General features: G+C 34.6%; 1 protein-coding gene across 1 annotated transcript in view; it reads right to left on the bottom strand.

The window, feature by feature from the left end:
- The window catches only part of ANKS1B (ankyrin repeat and sterile alpha motif domain containing 1B), a 455,905-nt gene that overhangs the window by 313,648 nt on the left and 123,483 nt on the right, over positions 1-18,774 (bottom strand). The window contains exon 10 of the mRNA XM_014963686.1: positions 16,523-16,688. Coding sequence (XP_014819172.1) covers positions 16,523-16,688 — 166 coding nt within the window. The remainder of the gene's footprint in view (positions 1-16,522; positions 16,689-18,774) is intronic.

Here is an 18,774-nt window from a genome sequence, read left to right as displayed (position 1 = left end):
GTGAAGTGCATTCCAGTAGCAGCAGGGGGTCTGCTTAGTTGTTTCTGCATCATCCATGAGAGTTGGGTATGACTATTATCAACTTTTTATTTCCTCTAATCACCCACCTGCACAAATAGACTTTGGAACTGCTTCAAGCTTGCATAACCCTTGTAATACCAGGCAACTGTCTGGAAAAACATCTCTCATTAAGTACTAATGAGAGATGATGGGTGATTTCCACCATTTCCTGAGTAACCTTTTGAGACTGCCTCTGCAAGCTGTTGATGTCTAATTGAGCATTCAAAAACAATGCCATATAGTTATTTTTTTTGTGAAATGGGGTTTTGTTGGCTTTTCCATGTTTAAAAGGTTTGTAGTGAAATGACTGCACTTGCTTATGACAGATATTTCATAGATTTAAACATCTGCCTTGTCTCAGCATATAGTCATCATGTTTCTGGCACTGCAATGAAAAGCAGAGGGTGTAGTTACAGGTGCCAAAATATTTTTGTTTATTTCAGTCATTCACTAAAAACTGAAATGCTTAGTAATCTTATGAAACAAAACATCCTCCAAAAAAAATGATACATATTGGGGGTGTTTGTGCTTATTTATAAATTTAATTCATCAGTGAGAGGCTACTAAATGTTATAATATGCATGCCTTAGTATTTCACAGGGCTTCTCCTGTAATCCAAGAGAATAACCAAACTGCTAGGCAGAGAAAACATTGCAAATGCAATAGATGATTAGGGTACATTTTCAAATTATCTCAGAATATAAACTGCAAAAGGTGATTAGAGTAAGTACTCTCAAACCATTTAAATAATACTGATGATAGCCAAACTCCCTGGCGTTCAAACTCAGCAAATAAATAATTTACGCCACCTTGAACCTCCCAATATACATCTATCTTTAGTTGCAATGCATGCAATTTATGGACAAAAACTATATTTTCGTGAGCTTCAGTTCTTCTGAAGTATCAATTAGTTAAGAAAGCTGTTTTATCAGAAGACTGCAGTCAAAAAGCTAGGCAAAACATTTTAAGGCCAGATAGCTAGAAAATGTCCCAAAAGCCAGTTATTTTTATTTAAGGTACTTAAATTTTTAAGCAACTTCAGAGAGGTCAACTGTTACTCTGAAAATTGACATTTTTGTATGTAACATATATTTCCATGGAAAAAAGTATTTTGTTCCAAACTAGAAATGTGTATTTTTTAGTGTAACAGTATACTCATTAAGCATAAAGAACTTGTCCAGCAGATAGTGTGCACTATTAATACAAAGTCAGAATTCAGGGAATCTTAAAAGTTCCTGCTGTTAATTTTGAAAGCAGTATGGAAACATCTGTACCAGAGTAGACCAGCTATCAGGTCCAATATGTTGCCCTGATAATATCCAAATGATTCAAGAAAGATAAAGGAAATACTGTGGATAATTTTGGAACAACGCAATCCAGTTTGCACCCATTAATAGCACTACAGCACTAGAGCTTTTAGTAACTGAAGTCAAATAACTTGTATTTTTTCAATTCTGAAAAATCTTATTTGATAATTAACACCCCATATATTGCTTTGCATATTTTTATTTAAACTTGGCATTTTCTTCTGAAAATACTCAAATTCTACCCTTTTTATTAATATTCCTGCATTATTTTCTATCTGCTGAAATTTACATGAAATTATATATTACAACAGTATTATGTATTTATGCATTATTAAGCTTACCTTCTGACTGACAAAGCAGGATTTACATTATTTCTGCTCCGAGTGTTTAGAATCTTCTATACATTTCAGCATATTTCAGTTAGTTACTGTCAAAGCGTGCAGCTTGCCTCAGTGGTTTTCTCTGCTTGTTTGGATTTTAGATTCTCTAAGATCCACAAGCTAGCTTTGTAGATTTCTTAAAATTCTAACTATTGAATGTTCCCACTAAAGCAACCTGCTACATTTCTTATAGAATCCACAGATACAGAGTTCAGATAGATCCTTGGAGTTTTTGAGAGCTGCAGTTAACTATCTAAAGGAATGATAAAGAGTGCACAAAACTTTATATATATGAAAGAGGTATGCTATTTGTATTTGCTACTGATAGCAAATGAATAAATCAAAATTTCTAGACCATGAAGCTTTGGCCCGTCTGTTTGATGTAGAGCCAAATCAGTATATTCAGACAAGAAGGGATATTCCAACACAGTGGGGCAGAAATGAAGTAGCTGATCCCACCCAACCGCTAATACCAAAAGAGAGATCATAATTAAGTGAAAGTATGCATTTTTGCCAAGATTTATAGCTTAAAACTATTCAACATTCCTTAACTTCAACTCTTAAATTGCATTAAAGAATTACAATTAAATTACAATGGAATGCAGGTAAGTATTTAACCAAAACAAAAGGTAGGATTCACAGAATTCCTGTTACTCTTACCGCCAGGACTCCTAACCACCACCAACTTTGTATTGCAAATGTCATTATTCCATTAGAATAAGAGTCACAAATTTATTCCACATTGTGTTTATCAGGCTAATATCTAGGAATTGGACAAGTAATTTTTACAATATATTGCTTTTTGTTTGCAATGGCTTCACAAGGTATTTAACACTTTTATTAAATTTATCACCGGCAAATCCTTGTTTAAGTTATTACAGGTTGCATAAGAAAAACTCTGAAAGACAAACTATAAAACTGATCAGAAAAGATATTTTTTTGCAAATGTTACTTACATAATATTCACAGAAAGTTTTTATATTTTTTCATCATGATGTAAGACAGAAATAGATATCAAAACAATGGAAATGTTCTCAGAGAAAAATTTAGTTTCAATACTAGCACTACGGATAAGAAACTGGTTTTAATCGTGCTATATTATTTAAGTGTCTTGCAGCAGGGAGGAAATGATATCTGAAAGAAAAAGGACATGGATTGAACAGCTGGAGCAAGAGTGGAATGAATATTTTTACTAACAGCTGTTTTTGATATCCTTATCCAGAACACATATTACTGGATGCAATGATATTTCAGAAAGATATCATAGAAAGAATATAGAAAGAATAATACACCCTGCCCTAGAGCAAAAAATATGAAGTGGTCCTTCTGAAGACTTCTCTTTCTTTCTGAAAACAATAAAACAACTGAGTGTGAAAATGTTCTTTCATATGGGTTTTTCCAAATCTGCAGTACTTGAAGGCATATCAGAAAAAAAGGAAACGACTTGTTTGATATCCTGTTGCAGTAGAAAATTATTCTATCATTAGCTGCTAGTAACAACATGCTGCATCTATACGTTTGTGGATTGGCAATACAAACCCATTCTCATCCTATTTCAGCATATAGCAAAATCCTACATCTCTTGCACACTTGAAATTTCCTTTTGAGGTGGCATAAAAATTAAAATGGTATAAAAAGAACAAACCCCAAATCTCTGTAAAGTAATAGAAGGAAATTTTTTGGCAGCAAGCTACACGCTGCCATCAGGACTGGCAGATGCAGAAAGGGAGACAGAAGCAGAGAAAATGGAAGTAAAAGAGTGTTTTTTATTTAACTTAAAATAGAACAGGAGGGAAAAATCTTTTTTTTTTTTTTTCAGAATGCAACACTGATTACCTTCACTAGGAATTAATGTTTTCGTATTTTTTAATCATCTCTGATACTGAACAAAACAAATAAATCTGTTCATTATGTACAAGAATGGTTTATTTTAGCAATTGCTTAATATTTTCACAAATATTTTGATTTTAGCAAAATTTAGCAAGCCATGCCAAGATATCTGCTTTCCAAATGTACTAAAGTTAGTAGAAAAGTTGATTTTTAAAACCCATACAAAAAGTCATATTCTCATGAAAAATTGATTTTCCAGTAGAACACAAATAGAAGTATTGAAATACTGAATAGAATAACTTAAATTTTTCACAAAATTACCACATTTAAGTTGTTACTCGAGAACTAAAGACAGGAGAAACAGATATTTTTTTTTATCCTAAAAGATAAAAAAAATCAGATCTGATTCAGGGCAATGCTGAAGTAAAATTATTAGTATACATATTGAGTTGATTTTGATATAAGCTAAATCATAGCCAAATTTTGATGCAGTCAGTCACAAAAAACCCTTCTAAAGACTGTCAGTCTGAAGGACCAGCAAAAATTTTTCGGTTTGTTTGGGAGTGGGTAGCTGGGTCTACTAGAAATGTAGAAAAGAGAGCAAGGTTACTAATTGTATTCATAGCAAAGCCAGTCCCTCTTCAATAGCTGAAAAAGCACAGCAACCGTGTGGCAGTAGATGACCCCTACAGGGAAGAAACAACAGAAATCAGGGAGAGGGGAGCAGGTAAAGCTATGATCCAGAGACCTCACCATCTGCCTGTTATCAGAGCCACCAAATCAATGTATAAATGCACTGTATAGCTGGTTGTGAATCTTTTGACAAATTATTTTCAATGTATAAAAACTGATTTAAGTTTAATTAAAACTGATTAAGCCAAACTGATTTTCTTAGGGAAATGTATCATTTTCAGGATATTTTGATCAGAAATAATTCTTGGAGCAAGTTGGAAGTCCTGGTGTGTGTTTGCAAGAAAGACTAATGGGGAAAAAAAAAGACAAAGGTTGCAGGACAGGTATCCCACAAAGCTGATCTTTTGATCACTTCCTTCATGGGTTTCTGCTGGAGCTTAATAGAGCAGCACAGGGATTAAGTTCATATTTCTTGATCTGACATGGATCTAGGATGTAGACAAGATGTGAAATATGGTACCAGCATCGAATAGCATTCTCATGTCCTGTGATACAGACATAGCCAGTCACTCACGTTGTTGACTGGTACTTAGGGTTCTCAGCTTGATCCCTCACATCCCTGATAAGTGCCCTGATATGGGACATAGAAATAAAAGGAATTTCCCAAGTAATCAAAACTAATACCTAAATCAAAGGCAACCGCATAATAATAACAACTGTGCTACAAGGCACCTGTAGACTATACATGTAGTGACAATCTTCAGCAAGGCAAAAAATACTCCCTAATAAACTGTATTAAGCTTGCAATCTTGCAATAAAAAATATCCAAAAGAACCTCAAAAAATACACAAGGAGCAGGAGAAGTCAGGAGCATTGTTAATGTCATAACTTTCTGGAACAGCTGAGAATGCCCAGATGATCCTAAGATACTTATATTGCAGTGTCTAATGATTAATCATTCAGGGTCGAGCAGCTTTATCATCTGAAATGAGAGACCAAACAATGGAGAAATCCATCTTCTACAAAAGACAGCTGAGTTGTTTGTGATTCAAGACTTATCTCTATTGCATTTCCAGTGTTTCTGAAAACCAGTTTAGCTTTTTTATAGTACTTGCATTATAGACATAAGTCAAGTGAAGCACTGACTCCTGAGTACTCAATCTCTTAAGTTTTAGGACTTAGTTTCATCTTAATGCAAAATAGCACAATATGCAAAATATTGAGTGTAACAGAATAAAAAGTATCAAGCCAAGACAACTGGTTCCTCCCAACTTCTAACATAGAGCAAGATTCAACCTGAAAAGCTTTGTAGAAAATCCAATTTAAGGTTTGTAGAAAATTCACAGGTGCATCAGGAGACATATAATATTAACTAAATGCCTATATTTCCATGCAGTGCTATACCCATTACACAAGTTTATGTTCCTCTAGAACAGACCAGATGCAGGTAAAAAGTAAACAAATTTATGGTAAAATGAAGCTTTACTACTACCACTACTAGTAGCAATTTGACAGGCTTTACAGCAATATTATTCCTCATATATCTAGCAAATTATTGCCACTTATAAAAGATACTATAACTTACATCTGCTCAATTATAAAACAATCTCAGCAGCATTTTGAAGTGTAGTATTACCTGCTGAAATGGAATATGTTGTCTATGGTTTAAGTATATTTCATCCCTGTCTCAAAAGTACTTGCAAAGGATGTTGCAACTAATAGTCATTTAACAAAGAAAAACTCAAATCCTGCTAAATAATATTTGCATATGGGCTTTAAAATGCAAAATACCTCAGAATAATTATGTTTCTTTGAATTATTGTCTTGATTTGAAAAGGGGGTTTTGTCTGACAGCATGCAGTCAAGTGTATAACGAGATGATTCTAGATGGTAATCACACCGGGGTGGATGAAACTGTGTGTTGGTCAGAATGCACGCACTTTGACGAGTACTCATTTGCAAAAATTGCCCCAAACTCCTGTTAAAGCTAATTTTTTTCAACATTCTTTAATGAGTAACAATAATAAAAAGTAATGAATCATCAGAAAATGTTTAACATATGTGAAGCAGCAGCCTTTTTCTCTCATTTTTGCAGAGAAAATGTAAGCTACTCCTTTGGAAAGTGGAGTTACTTGAACATAAACATATTTACTGGAACACACTGGATGGGTAGAGACCTGCGTGTATTTTGATAATGAATTGGTGACGTGGTATCAGTCATTCCCATGTGCTTTAACTTTAGAAATGACAGAGTATTTTTAAGAATAACATTTCATTGTTAGGGATGTTAGAGATGTTATCCAGAGGAGCAAATGATTGGGAGCAATTATCTTAATTATATACTAAAAACCTCTTAGAGGGATTATAAGGTTGTAAAGGAAAGTACATTAGAGCTGCAATATGTAAGAATTGACGTGGCTTTTGCAACCTCAATTCAGCCTCCTGTGCATATGCATTCTGAAGTCTTCAATTATGAATATAATGCCGTTCCTCCACAAGACCTCTACCCCATCAAGGACATAAAGGAGTTGGGGAAATGGACAATGGAACAAACCAAATCACAGCACGTTACTCTAGAAAAGTGGCAGGAGAAAAAAAACATTATAAAACAATAGAGATGTGAAATATTTTCCCTAAATATCAAACAGAAACTCATATGAAAATATGCTTATATGAAAATATGCAAAAAGAATGTTAAATGATAGTTACTAAAGCTAGAAATTTTTAATTAACAGGTCTATCTAAATTATATCCAAGAGTTTAAAAAGATCTGGCAAGAAATTATCTCAACAAATGGCGTTGTTTCTTAATAGCCCTTGGAATATTGATAAGATTTGAGAAGACTAAAAGGAAGCTAATGGAATGACCTTAGTAGTTATAGGCTTTCAGCCTGACTTCAGGAATAATGGAATAGGTGATATGGATCACCGTTAATAATAAATGAAAGGGCATAGGTCATGCAAATTAGCATTGCTTCAGAGAAAATGGATTTTATTATTTAGCTTGTTTTTTTAAATTAAATTATAAGTTTGTTCAGTACAAGTAAGTAATTTGAGATTTACTTTTATAATACATTTGGGTTTATATTACAAATGAGTTAATAAAATTTATTAAAGTGGTCTATGTTCACAACTGAGGTGATTTAAAAATGTTAATAATGAATGGTTCCAGATGTACGTGCATGAGAAGTGTCCTCTGCATATATCACTCACTTGCTCTTTACAGACTACCCAAATGAAAAAGAAGGTAACAGTTTTATCCATCTTTTCCTAAAAATGCCATTGGAAGTGGGAAGAGGGCCAAAAAGCCTGTATAAACCTTGTTTCTCTAAATACTAAATGCTCTAAATTCTCTAAATGCTCTTTGTTGGGATTCTGAAAGGTCCCAGTTAAACAGACAAGAATCACTCAAGAAAGCACAGCACTAGAAACAGTGATCACTGAACACTGCCTGCTTCTCAGTTGGTGATACTGAAGTTATGTTGTCTGGTTTGCTGGATAAATTCTGGTTTTGTCAAAAGTCAAGAAGTGAAATGAAACAAAAAAGCAGGACTTTTTCTGTTCCCAACACAGCAAAGAATCCATTTTTAACATAGTGCTTGCCAGGTAGAGTCTGCCACTCAAGTGATGGCAAAATGTGAGGATTTCAATTTTCTGGTTATTGTTTAATATGAGAACTTTGTGATAATGGAAGTTCCTCCAAATACAAAATTATTCTGTTTAAAATATAGAATAAGTAAAGGAACAGCTGTGTTAGGAGAACCTATGCTTTTATTTCATATTGACCAGGACTGCTTAGAGTGGATGAACTATTCTTGAAATCTTTTATCATTCACCTTCTTTAATTTATTAATTTGTTCTGTTATCACATTTATAATTCGAGTCACACCCTCATGAAAACGGTGCTTATTTTGCACCACAGGAGTTAAATTTTATTTTTTATCTCCCTTTTTAACTTCTGTCAAAAATAGCTGATTCCCATATTGTACAAGGAACTGAAACAATAAAGAGTGAATATATTTTCTTCTTTAAACATTAGATAGGGGATATATGCACTGTTGGTATAACTCTACTGACAGCAGGCTACAGCCAAATCAAGAAAGAGTATGGAACAGAACCTGTATTCATAAAGTGCATATTGATCACCTGGATCTATTTATTAGGTGATAGCAGAAACCTGTCTTACCTGAACTACTTAGGAATGGACTTCCCTGTAGAAAAAAAATGTCAAGCTGTCTGAAATTTACCCAAGATAATTTTCACTCTCTGAAATGTACCCAAGATAATTAAAATGGGTCATAGCTTTCACATGCTGTCAGAATATGATCTTAGAGAGGTAGCTAACTGGGCAGAAATCAGAGTTGCACACTGCATTGACCCACCTGCAGCCACTTCCAACTACAACACTGTTATAGTAACTTAAAAGGTATCATCTCCTGATTTCAGATGAAATCAGAAAAAAAAAAAAAAGAAAAAATAATCCCACAGACAATACCTCGTTTTTCATCTTACACTACAAGACACACATTTTTCCTGATCTCATATCAATACTTAATTGACTAATTTCTGATTTTAACAAAGAACCTTCTTTTTGAAGAAGATATATACGGTGAAAATCTAACCCAACTGAAATTAACAGCAAAACTTGCCCTAACATCAGTGAGGTTAGGAATATATGCCAACCTCTGAGATTCAGATCACTTGAAGACCTACTGGTCAGGACCAGTCAGTTAATAACTTTTGCCAACAAAACAGTAATCAACACAAGACCAGAAACACAGGTGAGCTGTGCTCCTCTAAGATACATGGTACTAAATAAGGTAATATAAAGCATCCTAATTGTACTCCAAGAACTATGATGATAACATCAGAAATACAGAAACGGGTATGAAAATGTCATTATGATAAAAAAGAACTCCCAAGCTACCCATATTTTGGGGATTTGTACTTAGATAAAATACAAAGAACTATAAAATGCCAGAAAATACTTCAAAGTAGAAAATAAATTATAAATTTATAATTCCTACTGTAGGAACAACTATATCAACAAACAATCTCCAGGCATAATTTTCAGAAATCTCTTCTTTTACATTTTTGAAAGGTGTTCAAAACAAGTACTAGCTATACTAAAGAGAAAACAACAAAATGCATGATAGAAGAGCTATTGTATATTTTATTCTTCCATCAGCACTCCCTTCACCTTTATTAAAATGCCATGTAAAATTAAAAAATCCGAACTGCAACCATATGCTAGTGCATTAGACAAAATTGCTTCTGATAAGAAGTGTGCACTCTATACTGTGGAAGTAGGAATGACAAATATGAAATGCGTCATCACAGAAACTCAGTCAGAAGGTTAGTTTGGTTTCCAACACATCATGTTCTGGCAAAGATTTGCATCTTGAAATTCTGAATGTGATCCTTATGTCTTTATAAATTAACCTGTTAAAACAAGTAAATTGATAAATACTGTACCATAGCCAAATTCTCTCCATATGGCTCAGACACAGGTTAAAGGAAGACAAAGGAGAGCTGAGAAGAAGTATGTATAGGTCTTACAGTTAAGGCTAGACATCATGTTTCACTATAATTTATTGACTGAAAAATACAGTTGAAGATTGTTTGATAATTTTCTATTTTCACTTTAGAGTAAATTTCACTAAAAAAGCAGGTAAATACCCGGCAAAACCAAAAATATTCTCACCTGGACTAAATAACATTTAATTGAAAAAATATATCTTTTTTTGGTTCAACCACTTCAGGTCTTATCATAATTCCTATAACTTCACTTTCTCTTCTTACACAGAAAAAGGGAAGGATATTAGGGCACAGTATGTAGACAGTATCATCCAGATTTCTATAGAGGCCAATACCTTAAATGGATGCAGACGTACAGAAATAAGACGAAGTAACTTGAAGATACTATGATAAAGAATAAACACTTTTGGAAGACTTCTATGCAACACTTTATCATCCTTTGGAGTCCTCTAGCCACCACGACACGGCAGTACGTATAGACATGCTTAAGGGCAATAAGCAGAATCATGCAGGAGCTGCCCAGAATTGCTTCCTGAAGAGTTGCTGAAGAGCTGACTTAGCAAAGACAGTATGTTTGGGTTACTCTGTCTTGACTTCAGTTGGCCATGAAGACACCGAGGTTGGAAATAAGCTGGCATATCAGCTTATTTCAGATTCCAAAAAATCACTGGCATAGAACTCAGTGGTTCTGAAACAGAATTCTATTCAGAGTAACAGCCACAAAACCCTAGCTATTTTTAAAATGTATCTTGAGATGTTTATTAAAAGAACTACACAAAGGCTAGAGCCCAAGTTTTCTCCCTTGAAAGGGAGTGTCCTTATCATGTCAGGGCACTGTGAGATGCTTTTACTCATTCTTCTCATGGCTTATCAGTCTTTTTCTGTGCTAAAAGTAAAGGGGGATTATACTGTATAAAACACTCTGAGAACTGGGAAACTTTAATTAATACTGGGAGTATTTCTCTAAGGCCAAAAATCACTTAAAAGAGAAACCACTTGCTACCTAAGAAAGACTTCAGTTATTAGGTTGTTATGGAAACACAAGCCTCTTCTGTCAGTTATCTACTCCACCAAACTGATGCATGGCTCACATTATGATACACACCTATGCTTTATGTTCCTTATTGACAAGCTCTGAGTGGCTCTTCAGTTCTCACTCAACATACAGATAAATTATACTCTTTGAAGATACTGTCTCCTTGACTGACAGATGGAAGAATAGAGGACATTGATTATCATTCATACATCACATCACACCCTGAGGCACTAAAAAGCTCTAATGGCCCTGACCAGCCTTGTAAGGTTCTCAATTCACATCCTACCTCCTGGAGACACTATTTCAGCTCAGTCTGGGGCCTTTAGCTCCTGTCTGAGCTATGCTGAAGGAGTGCCCATCTTGTGCTGATGCCTGTGCATCCAGACCCCAAGTCATGGGCTGGCTTCCCAGCTTGAACTCAGACCTGCTCTTGACATCATGAACCTTCCTGCCCATCACGGGACCTAATCCTGACCTACATATTGAAGACTACAAAGATGTTGTAAGGCTATGTAGGGAGAAAATTAGAAGCCCAGCTAGAATTTAACCTGCCTTTGGATGTTAAGAATAATAAAAAGAGTTTCTATAAATATATTAGTAACAAAAGAAGGACTAAGGAGAATCTCAAACACAGGAAATGATGTATTTGTTACCTTAGTCTCAATCTGGAGAATTGAAATGTCCAAATATTCATGATAAGTGCTGTGAAGATTTGTTACTGAAGTCAATCAGAAACTGATGGCCTGACAAATAGCACTTTATTTACCAAGCCAAGTATTTAATGGCTTTGGAAACTATGTAGAAGATACATATTTTAATTTTAATAAAAATGTTATCACACCTAGGCTATTTTTCAATTCAGGTTTCTAAAGAACTGTCTCCAAGATATCTGTATGAGACTGCTGACATAGTGTTATACACAAGAATGCAAGCAGAGGTGAGCTGACACACTGGCTACAAATTTTCAGGTTTATTTTCACTATAGTAACAGGAGAGGGATTCCAGGCTGAGAAAGAAAAAAAACCCCTAATGTTGCAGTAGATAGGCCAGCTTGGGGGCAGTTTGATATGTTGTAATAATGCAGTGACAAACATTTTTTGTTATTTTCCCTGCTGTGATTACGAAGCTATAAGAAAAAGGTATCATTAATTACAGATTTATTATCTTGTATGGTCCTCCTTACAAGTTACTGGCATTTAAGTGCAAATTGAGTAATTATTCTAAATGACAAAAACATCATGACTGACAACAGCAAGATTTCTCCAAAGTACATTCAGCCAGGTAGATGACCAGAATAGCTGCTAAGATATCTCTTCCTTTATGTTTCAACTCCTTGCCTTGTGTTTGCCCGCTACAGGCTACTGGCAACACAACATATAGCTAAGGACATTTTTATCACCTTGACAGAAGCCGTATCTTACATGTAACTGGGTAGAGCAGTTGTACCAGAGCTATCTTTAAAATTGCTGACTTGGGAATTGCTGACTGTGTGGTGACTGAGAGCTCAGCATAAGTAAAGCCCCCAAGTATTTGCCTTATTTCTGAGCTGGATTTTGCAGCTCACACTGAGTTCCGCATTGCTACACCTGAGCTGTTTCCAAAGTTGAAGATGGTTCACTAAGGTCTCCCTCACCTGCAGCCACAGTACAGCAGCATAACTGGAAGAAACAGATCCTTGAACTAGAAGTCCCTTACGCAAGGATGATTTTCATGCAGTTTACAAATGGCAATCTCTCTTCTTCTTACTGAGATGCTGTACTAAAACCTTCATTAATCTACATGGACAGATCAACTTTGCCAAAAGAGGATTTTTTTTCCCACTAAGTAATTATTGAAAAATAACATTTAAAAAGTCCTCTCTAATTCCTAATGATATTCAATGAGACCTAATAATATTTTAAGTAGTACTGGCCATTATTCACTATTATTAAAAATATAGCATGTAAACTGCCACCTGGTCTCACTTCTAGGGAGTTCTCCAGTAGAAACTATAGAGGCATACTGAAAGAGATATGATCTCTCTATTGGTTGTGGACACAGACTTAACACCAATGAAAAAAATGTATTTAACATTTCTTCTGTAATGTAGCTCAGGTTTAATTCAATATTTCTGCCAAATAAAGGGTATGACATTATGAAGTGTAAGAATAGAGTATGGTACAAAATGTCCAAGCTATTAAAGATGCAAGTTACATCTGTAACGGTCTTCAAAAGCACAGGCCCAAATGCACCATGTTGCTTGCACCTAAACTTCTGCTACCAGTATTCTAGACAATAGATAACTGATGAAAACCCCACTAACTTCATGAAGATACTCACAATGCCTACTTTAGCATTAGAATTATCCAGTGCCTTGAGCTTTAGCCATTTATTAAAACTTTACACCTTTACTGGGATGATTTGCTCCTACAGTTCACAAAATTTAATTATATTCTTAAGATTAAAAGAGCAATACTAATGTGTGCCTTACAAACGAATAAAATTCTATGGTCATTTTTCAAGGTTAAATATGTCATGTGATTTCTTTCTTTAATGGAGGGGCAGTCTAAAAATTAAAATGACTGGTAGAAATGTCTAGTTTAAGGAATAAAGATACTGTTCTGGAATAGCTCAACAGAAATATTAGGAAGATTGATTCATGCATCAATCTTCTATTAAAAAAATTAATTTTAGGAGATTGAGATAATTTTTTCTGCAAAGTAAAATATAAATTTGGATTTAAAATTTCATAAATCAAAGAGTGCAGTATTTCAGAATATTTCTATCAAGTCTTAGCTGTTATTTTAAAAGCGGAGATACTGAGACAGAGATGATAACACACTCTGCCAACATTGTCCTGTCAATCTACAGCAGAAACAAAGAACAGCTTAACTTGAACTCAGACACACATACAGTCTTTTTTACATTTAGGTCAGTCCTAATTAGGAGCAACTATTTTAATTGCCAGGATAAACCAATAATGTAACTGTTATTCTTCCTATATAAACCTAATTTCTTGCAAACAGACATAAACCACACAACATAAAATTTCAGAAGTGGAAGTAACAACCTTTATGACTACTTTTATTTCCTTTCTGTTCAGTTTTTCTCTCTTATATCTAGCAATCCTTTACCATTTGGTGCATGCAGTTCTCATCCTCTGCTATTCTCTACCAGTTCAAGAATAAGATTCAGGAAAATTAAAAATAGTATGGAGAACTAGAAAACAGTCTGGATTTTTCCCCAGTAGATCAGAGAATGATGTCTGACAAGGTGACCATTCCCAACCTGTTAGTTTACTGGCAGGGCAGATAATAGTTACATGCAGCTCTACAGCTTGAAAGGCCAGCCAGAATGACCTTTCCTCTCAATATAGGAAAGGAGAATTTTCCATCACTGAGTAGAGTCAGTCTCACTTTTACTGCCAAGAAGCAGTAATGTTGAGACAGTCGGGAGAGTTGATCAGTGTCCTACCACCTAGGGAAAGGAGACTGACAGATGCAATTTTATGTTCAAAGTGCTGCCTCATGCTCTGAAATGAACTCTACACATTACATCGTATAGAAATTTGAAACAGTATTCCAAAAGTCAGCATGTCTCAGTGGTATAAAAACAGGGAAATTCAGGAAAAAAGGCATGCAAGTTAGGTATCTGTTTTAAAAGAATTATTTCTGTAATCATACATAGCTTCTTCAAGCAATAAATCTGTATGAACTGAAGTGACAGGCTGATATTCACATACAATTATGCATAGTGTTAAGTACTTTAGAACTGGTGTGACAGTTGATTGTGACACAGCTTATTTCATTTGGGTCATTCGTAGTATAAGATAACAGCCAACAGGATTACAGATATGGCTTACAAGCCAGGCCAAGTTAGATAACAACTACATTTATAGCTAAAAATAAAATCACATTTTGGAATCTGCTTATCTATACAGCCAAATGTTCTTCCCATTAAAATGCCAAGGAAAAGATCATAGTGGTATATGGAAAACTAAGACAGAAGAAATTACAGCATGTTTATATTTTCAACTCATTGACCTTGTTAGATCTTATAAAGATGATGGGTGCCCTCATGAATGTCCTAGAGCTTCCTTTCTTCTCTGGGCCTCTGATACACACCATATTTAACTACACACAAAATATATTTCCAGATTAAGACCTAAAAATGTCCCTTTTTTTCTATTTTTCATACTTATCTGTTTTTCATACTGATCTTAATGGACTTAATACGCCTAAGAAAAATGCCTATGTTCAGCAGACAACACTCTTCTAAAGCCTGGTATTTTAGAGTAGCGAAAATCTTTTTATACTAATTACAATGGAAAGCTTTGTAGTCAATCCCCATTACTACAGAGGCAGATAATGAACTCCCTCAGCCAATTTATGGGGTAGGGATATGGCAGTCTTCCCATTGCAATAAGTATGTTTATGGTGATTAATCAAATAGAAGTCTGAAAAACAAGGATAATTTGGCATTTTCTTCCTTTACTGAAGGACAACCCATAATATTGTCCTGCACAGTCTGCTAATTTTCTAGATTATCAGAGCCAAAAAACCATCAACAAGGCAAACAACCTGTTATGCAAGTAGTCATGCTGATGTTCGAGTCAGACTCTAGTCCACTCTGTGCAACAATGCTGTGAAGATACTATCTAATTTTGTGCCACCTCTTAGATCACTGTTCATAATGCAGGTTTCCTCATGCCTTTGTTAGTCCAAACCTTATGGAGAGGTAAGAATTATGATCCACTCCACCTCACCCTGCAGACTCTAAAGCTGTATCTTGCTATCTGGCCCTTGAATACTATGCTTGATATAGCTCTGGCACTCTTCCAATACTAGTTCAGCTGCAAAATCAAGAAGGTGCTTCCCTTTACACAGACTAGATAGGTAACATGATGTTAATCAACAATCATCTTTGTCATTGTCATCATCAGTCATTCTTGTGCATTTCCCAAATCATGATTCATAATCAAGATAGCACAGGTCAAAAAGTCAATTGTCTGTTTCAAATAGGTCTGTGCTGCTGAAAACTGTCATTTTGCAAAGCAGACTCTCAGTCCAATTACTTATTGTGAAATGATTACATTCTGAAATTCCTGTACCAGGTGATGACTAATAAAGAGTTCAAACAAGGGTAATGGAATAGAGCATATAAATTCGGAGAACATAAACAGAGTCCTTACAGGTAATATCATTCATCTGACTCAGCATAATTCTATTGTTTTTTAATTATTGTAACTCATTGCTGTTCGAACCTGTATACCACAAACAGCAGTCTGCCAAACTGTCATTTAATAATTCTATCAATTCTCATTCACTGTTTCATTTTCAAAAATGGAACAGATCTTCCTTTATGTAACATGGAAATACAGAGTACTTTAAATTTTGAATTAGTTGTACAATGTTCTTGCTAAGCACTTCATTAAAAAACAGAAACAGGTTGGTAAATAGATTACTGCAAAAGGCTGGTCTTAAAGAAATTCAATTTCTAATTTTTTTTCAATCTTATATTTATCTAGGAAATTATTTAAACCTCTATTTTGTTTTCCCCTCTACAGCATTTTGCTATTAATCTTCATTCTGATATTAAGCTCTTATGGTAGCTAATAGAAGACTATAATGATGCTGTGATAAGTAAACAGAGTACTGTATTCTTAGAAATGCAAACCTATACTTTCTATATAAAATTCTATACCTTCTGTAACATTACACTTACACCAAAGACTATGAAAAGGATTATTTGGTGATTTACCTGGTCTTGAGGAAGGAACTCTTGCTATCTCTAGGGAACAAGGTTTTTTGGTCACTGCTACATCTATCGAATCACAAAGACTGCTGTCATTTTCTGAAGGAACTGCATCCAGAGGTACAGAGGATATTGCTTCCAATGCATAACCTCTCTTCTTTGAATAAGATTCCTGAAATGCAAAAATTGAAGTAGGTAAGAGAGATATTTCTCAGATGACAGAGGAGAACAACGAGGTTCAATAACTCTGGCTAGCAGGGTTTAAAACTCAGCAAATTAAATACCATGTTCAGCTGAAATCCAAATTGTAACAGACTGGAAGAATTACTTGCATGCTAGAGGATAACATTTCTTGTTTCTTTAAATTTTTTGTGTAATATAGTTCTTGTTTAGTTACAGAAACACCTCTATTCATCAAACTTTGTATTTAGCAAAAGCTCCAACTGGTCTTGCAATAGCTGTTTTGCTAGATTCTAATTCAAGGGATGTCTCTTATTCAATTTTTTAAATTATATCTCACGAAAGTGACAATTACATTAACTACTGCAATTACTTTCTCTTTGTGGATGGTTTTACAATATGTTTATATTATATATAAGAAAGCTAAAGATATGCCATTTACATCTTGATGGCAGAATCCCAGGTTATGAATGAAAATGAATTGCTGCTCTGTATTTGAGTGAATACCAACAATGGTGCAAGGTCCCTTAAGGGTGATACATACAGTGAATTCCCATCATTAGCAAATGTGGAGGGAGGAAAAAAAAGGAATTGGTTTTGGCGGTACACTAAAATGTCCAGTCAAGCAGACTGTCTCTTCTTTAGAACATGAATAAGAAGACATCATACAGTTTCACCACAGTTTCTTGATTTGCAATTTATTTTTTTAATCCCGGCAGAAAGCAGCTGCATGGACGAAGACATGTTTCCACATCTTTCTTACACTGGACATACGGATGCCTGGGAAAGTCGCGCACTCCACATAAATCAAATAAGATATAATAAAATGCAAAGGGCCAGAAAGCACTCTGACAGTTAGATAATATCACAGCACTACTCAGAAAATATTGAAGAACGTGACATCCAGAAAAGGATATGGAATAACAGTTTCTTCATCAAGAAGAACTCATACAGCCTGAGGTAAACTATGGCTGTAGATAACAGTTCCTTTTTTAGGTAAATGATTTATACTGTTAGTGGATCATTACATTACCGAAATTTTTGCAGTTTTTCCTGCTCACTGTGTTGTGACCTCATTTTTATGAGAGTTTATAATCTGGTAATAATTCAAGGCCTCTCAAAGCATATGGTTGAGAAGGCAGCAACAGGAGCTCCACTTCAAAATTCTACCTGATGACTTCAACAAAATTGAATTTTAAATCTTAGGTTAAACCACCACTGAACAAAAAAACTTGAAAAAGAACACTGGAAACAGGTAACAGGAAAAACTTATACAAAATAAAATAAACAAAATACCAACAAGCATTAGTAACAATAAGTATGTACTAGCAAACAATAAAAGACTAGTGCTCAGTGTTCAAAATACATGCCTAAAAAAGGAATGTGATTGTGTCTCTACCTATTTTACCCTTTGCTGTTTATGTCTAGTCAGAGAACAAGCCATCTGCATTAGCAATCTTGCCAATATATACTAACTACTCTCAGCTAGTGGTCTCTAAAGACATAACAAGGAATTGGAGTTTTCCAGTGGGCTTGCTCCAGTAGAAAATACAATTTTTAAATTTAAACCATCTCATTTCTTAGATGAAGCTAATAGAAGATCATTCCTGCAGCCAACATCCTGTATGAAAAAAAAAAAGTGTGTGTTTGTTTTTTTTTTTTTAAATCCTGCAAATCACACTTGCATAAAATGAAGCATGGATATTAGGAAGAGTACAATGAAAACAAGCTTACAAACACACAGTTTTATTACTGGAAAAAGTGTGCATGAGTTGAAACCTTACGTTTAAACTAAAGAAAACTTTAAAAATAATGTAATTTAGAAATAACAGCACTTTTAACTCTGTATTATATTCCTGTCTTTTTATCACAATACAGACAGAAGATATTTCTCCCCAAAATACACTGTGTAATGTGGAGGCATCAAAGCAGCTGAAGTGCAATTGCGGGACAAGTGGATTCCTTCCTATCTTGAAAAAAAAAAAAAGAGGAATTTCTACCTTGTGCATTTAACAGAGGCAAAAATTTATTTACCAAAGCAAATAGCAGACTTCAATTTAATTCTTGTAAATGCAAGT

The sequence above is a fragment of the Calidris pugnax genome, unplaced genomic scaffold (assembly GCF_001431845.1).
Source record: "Calidris pugnax isolate Ruff unplaced genomic scaffold, ASM143184v1 scaffold44, whole genome shotgun sequence".
NCBI classification, from domain to species: Eukaryota; Metazoa; Chordata; class Aves; order Charadriiformes; family Scolopacidae; genus Calidris; species Calidris pugnax.
The sequence above is the reverse complement of the archived record's forward strand: the minus strand, read 5'-3'. Positions and strand labels throughout refer to the sequence as shown.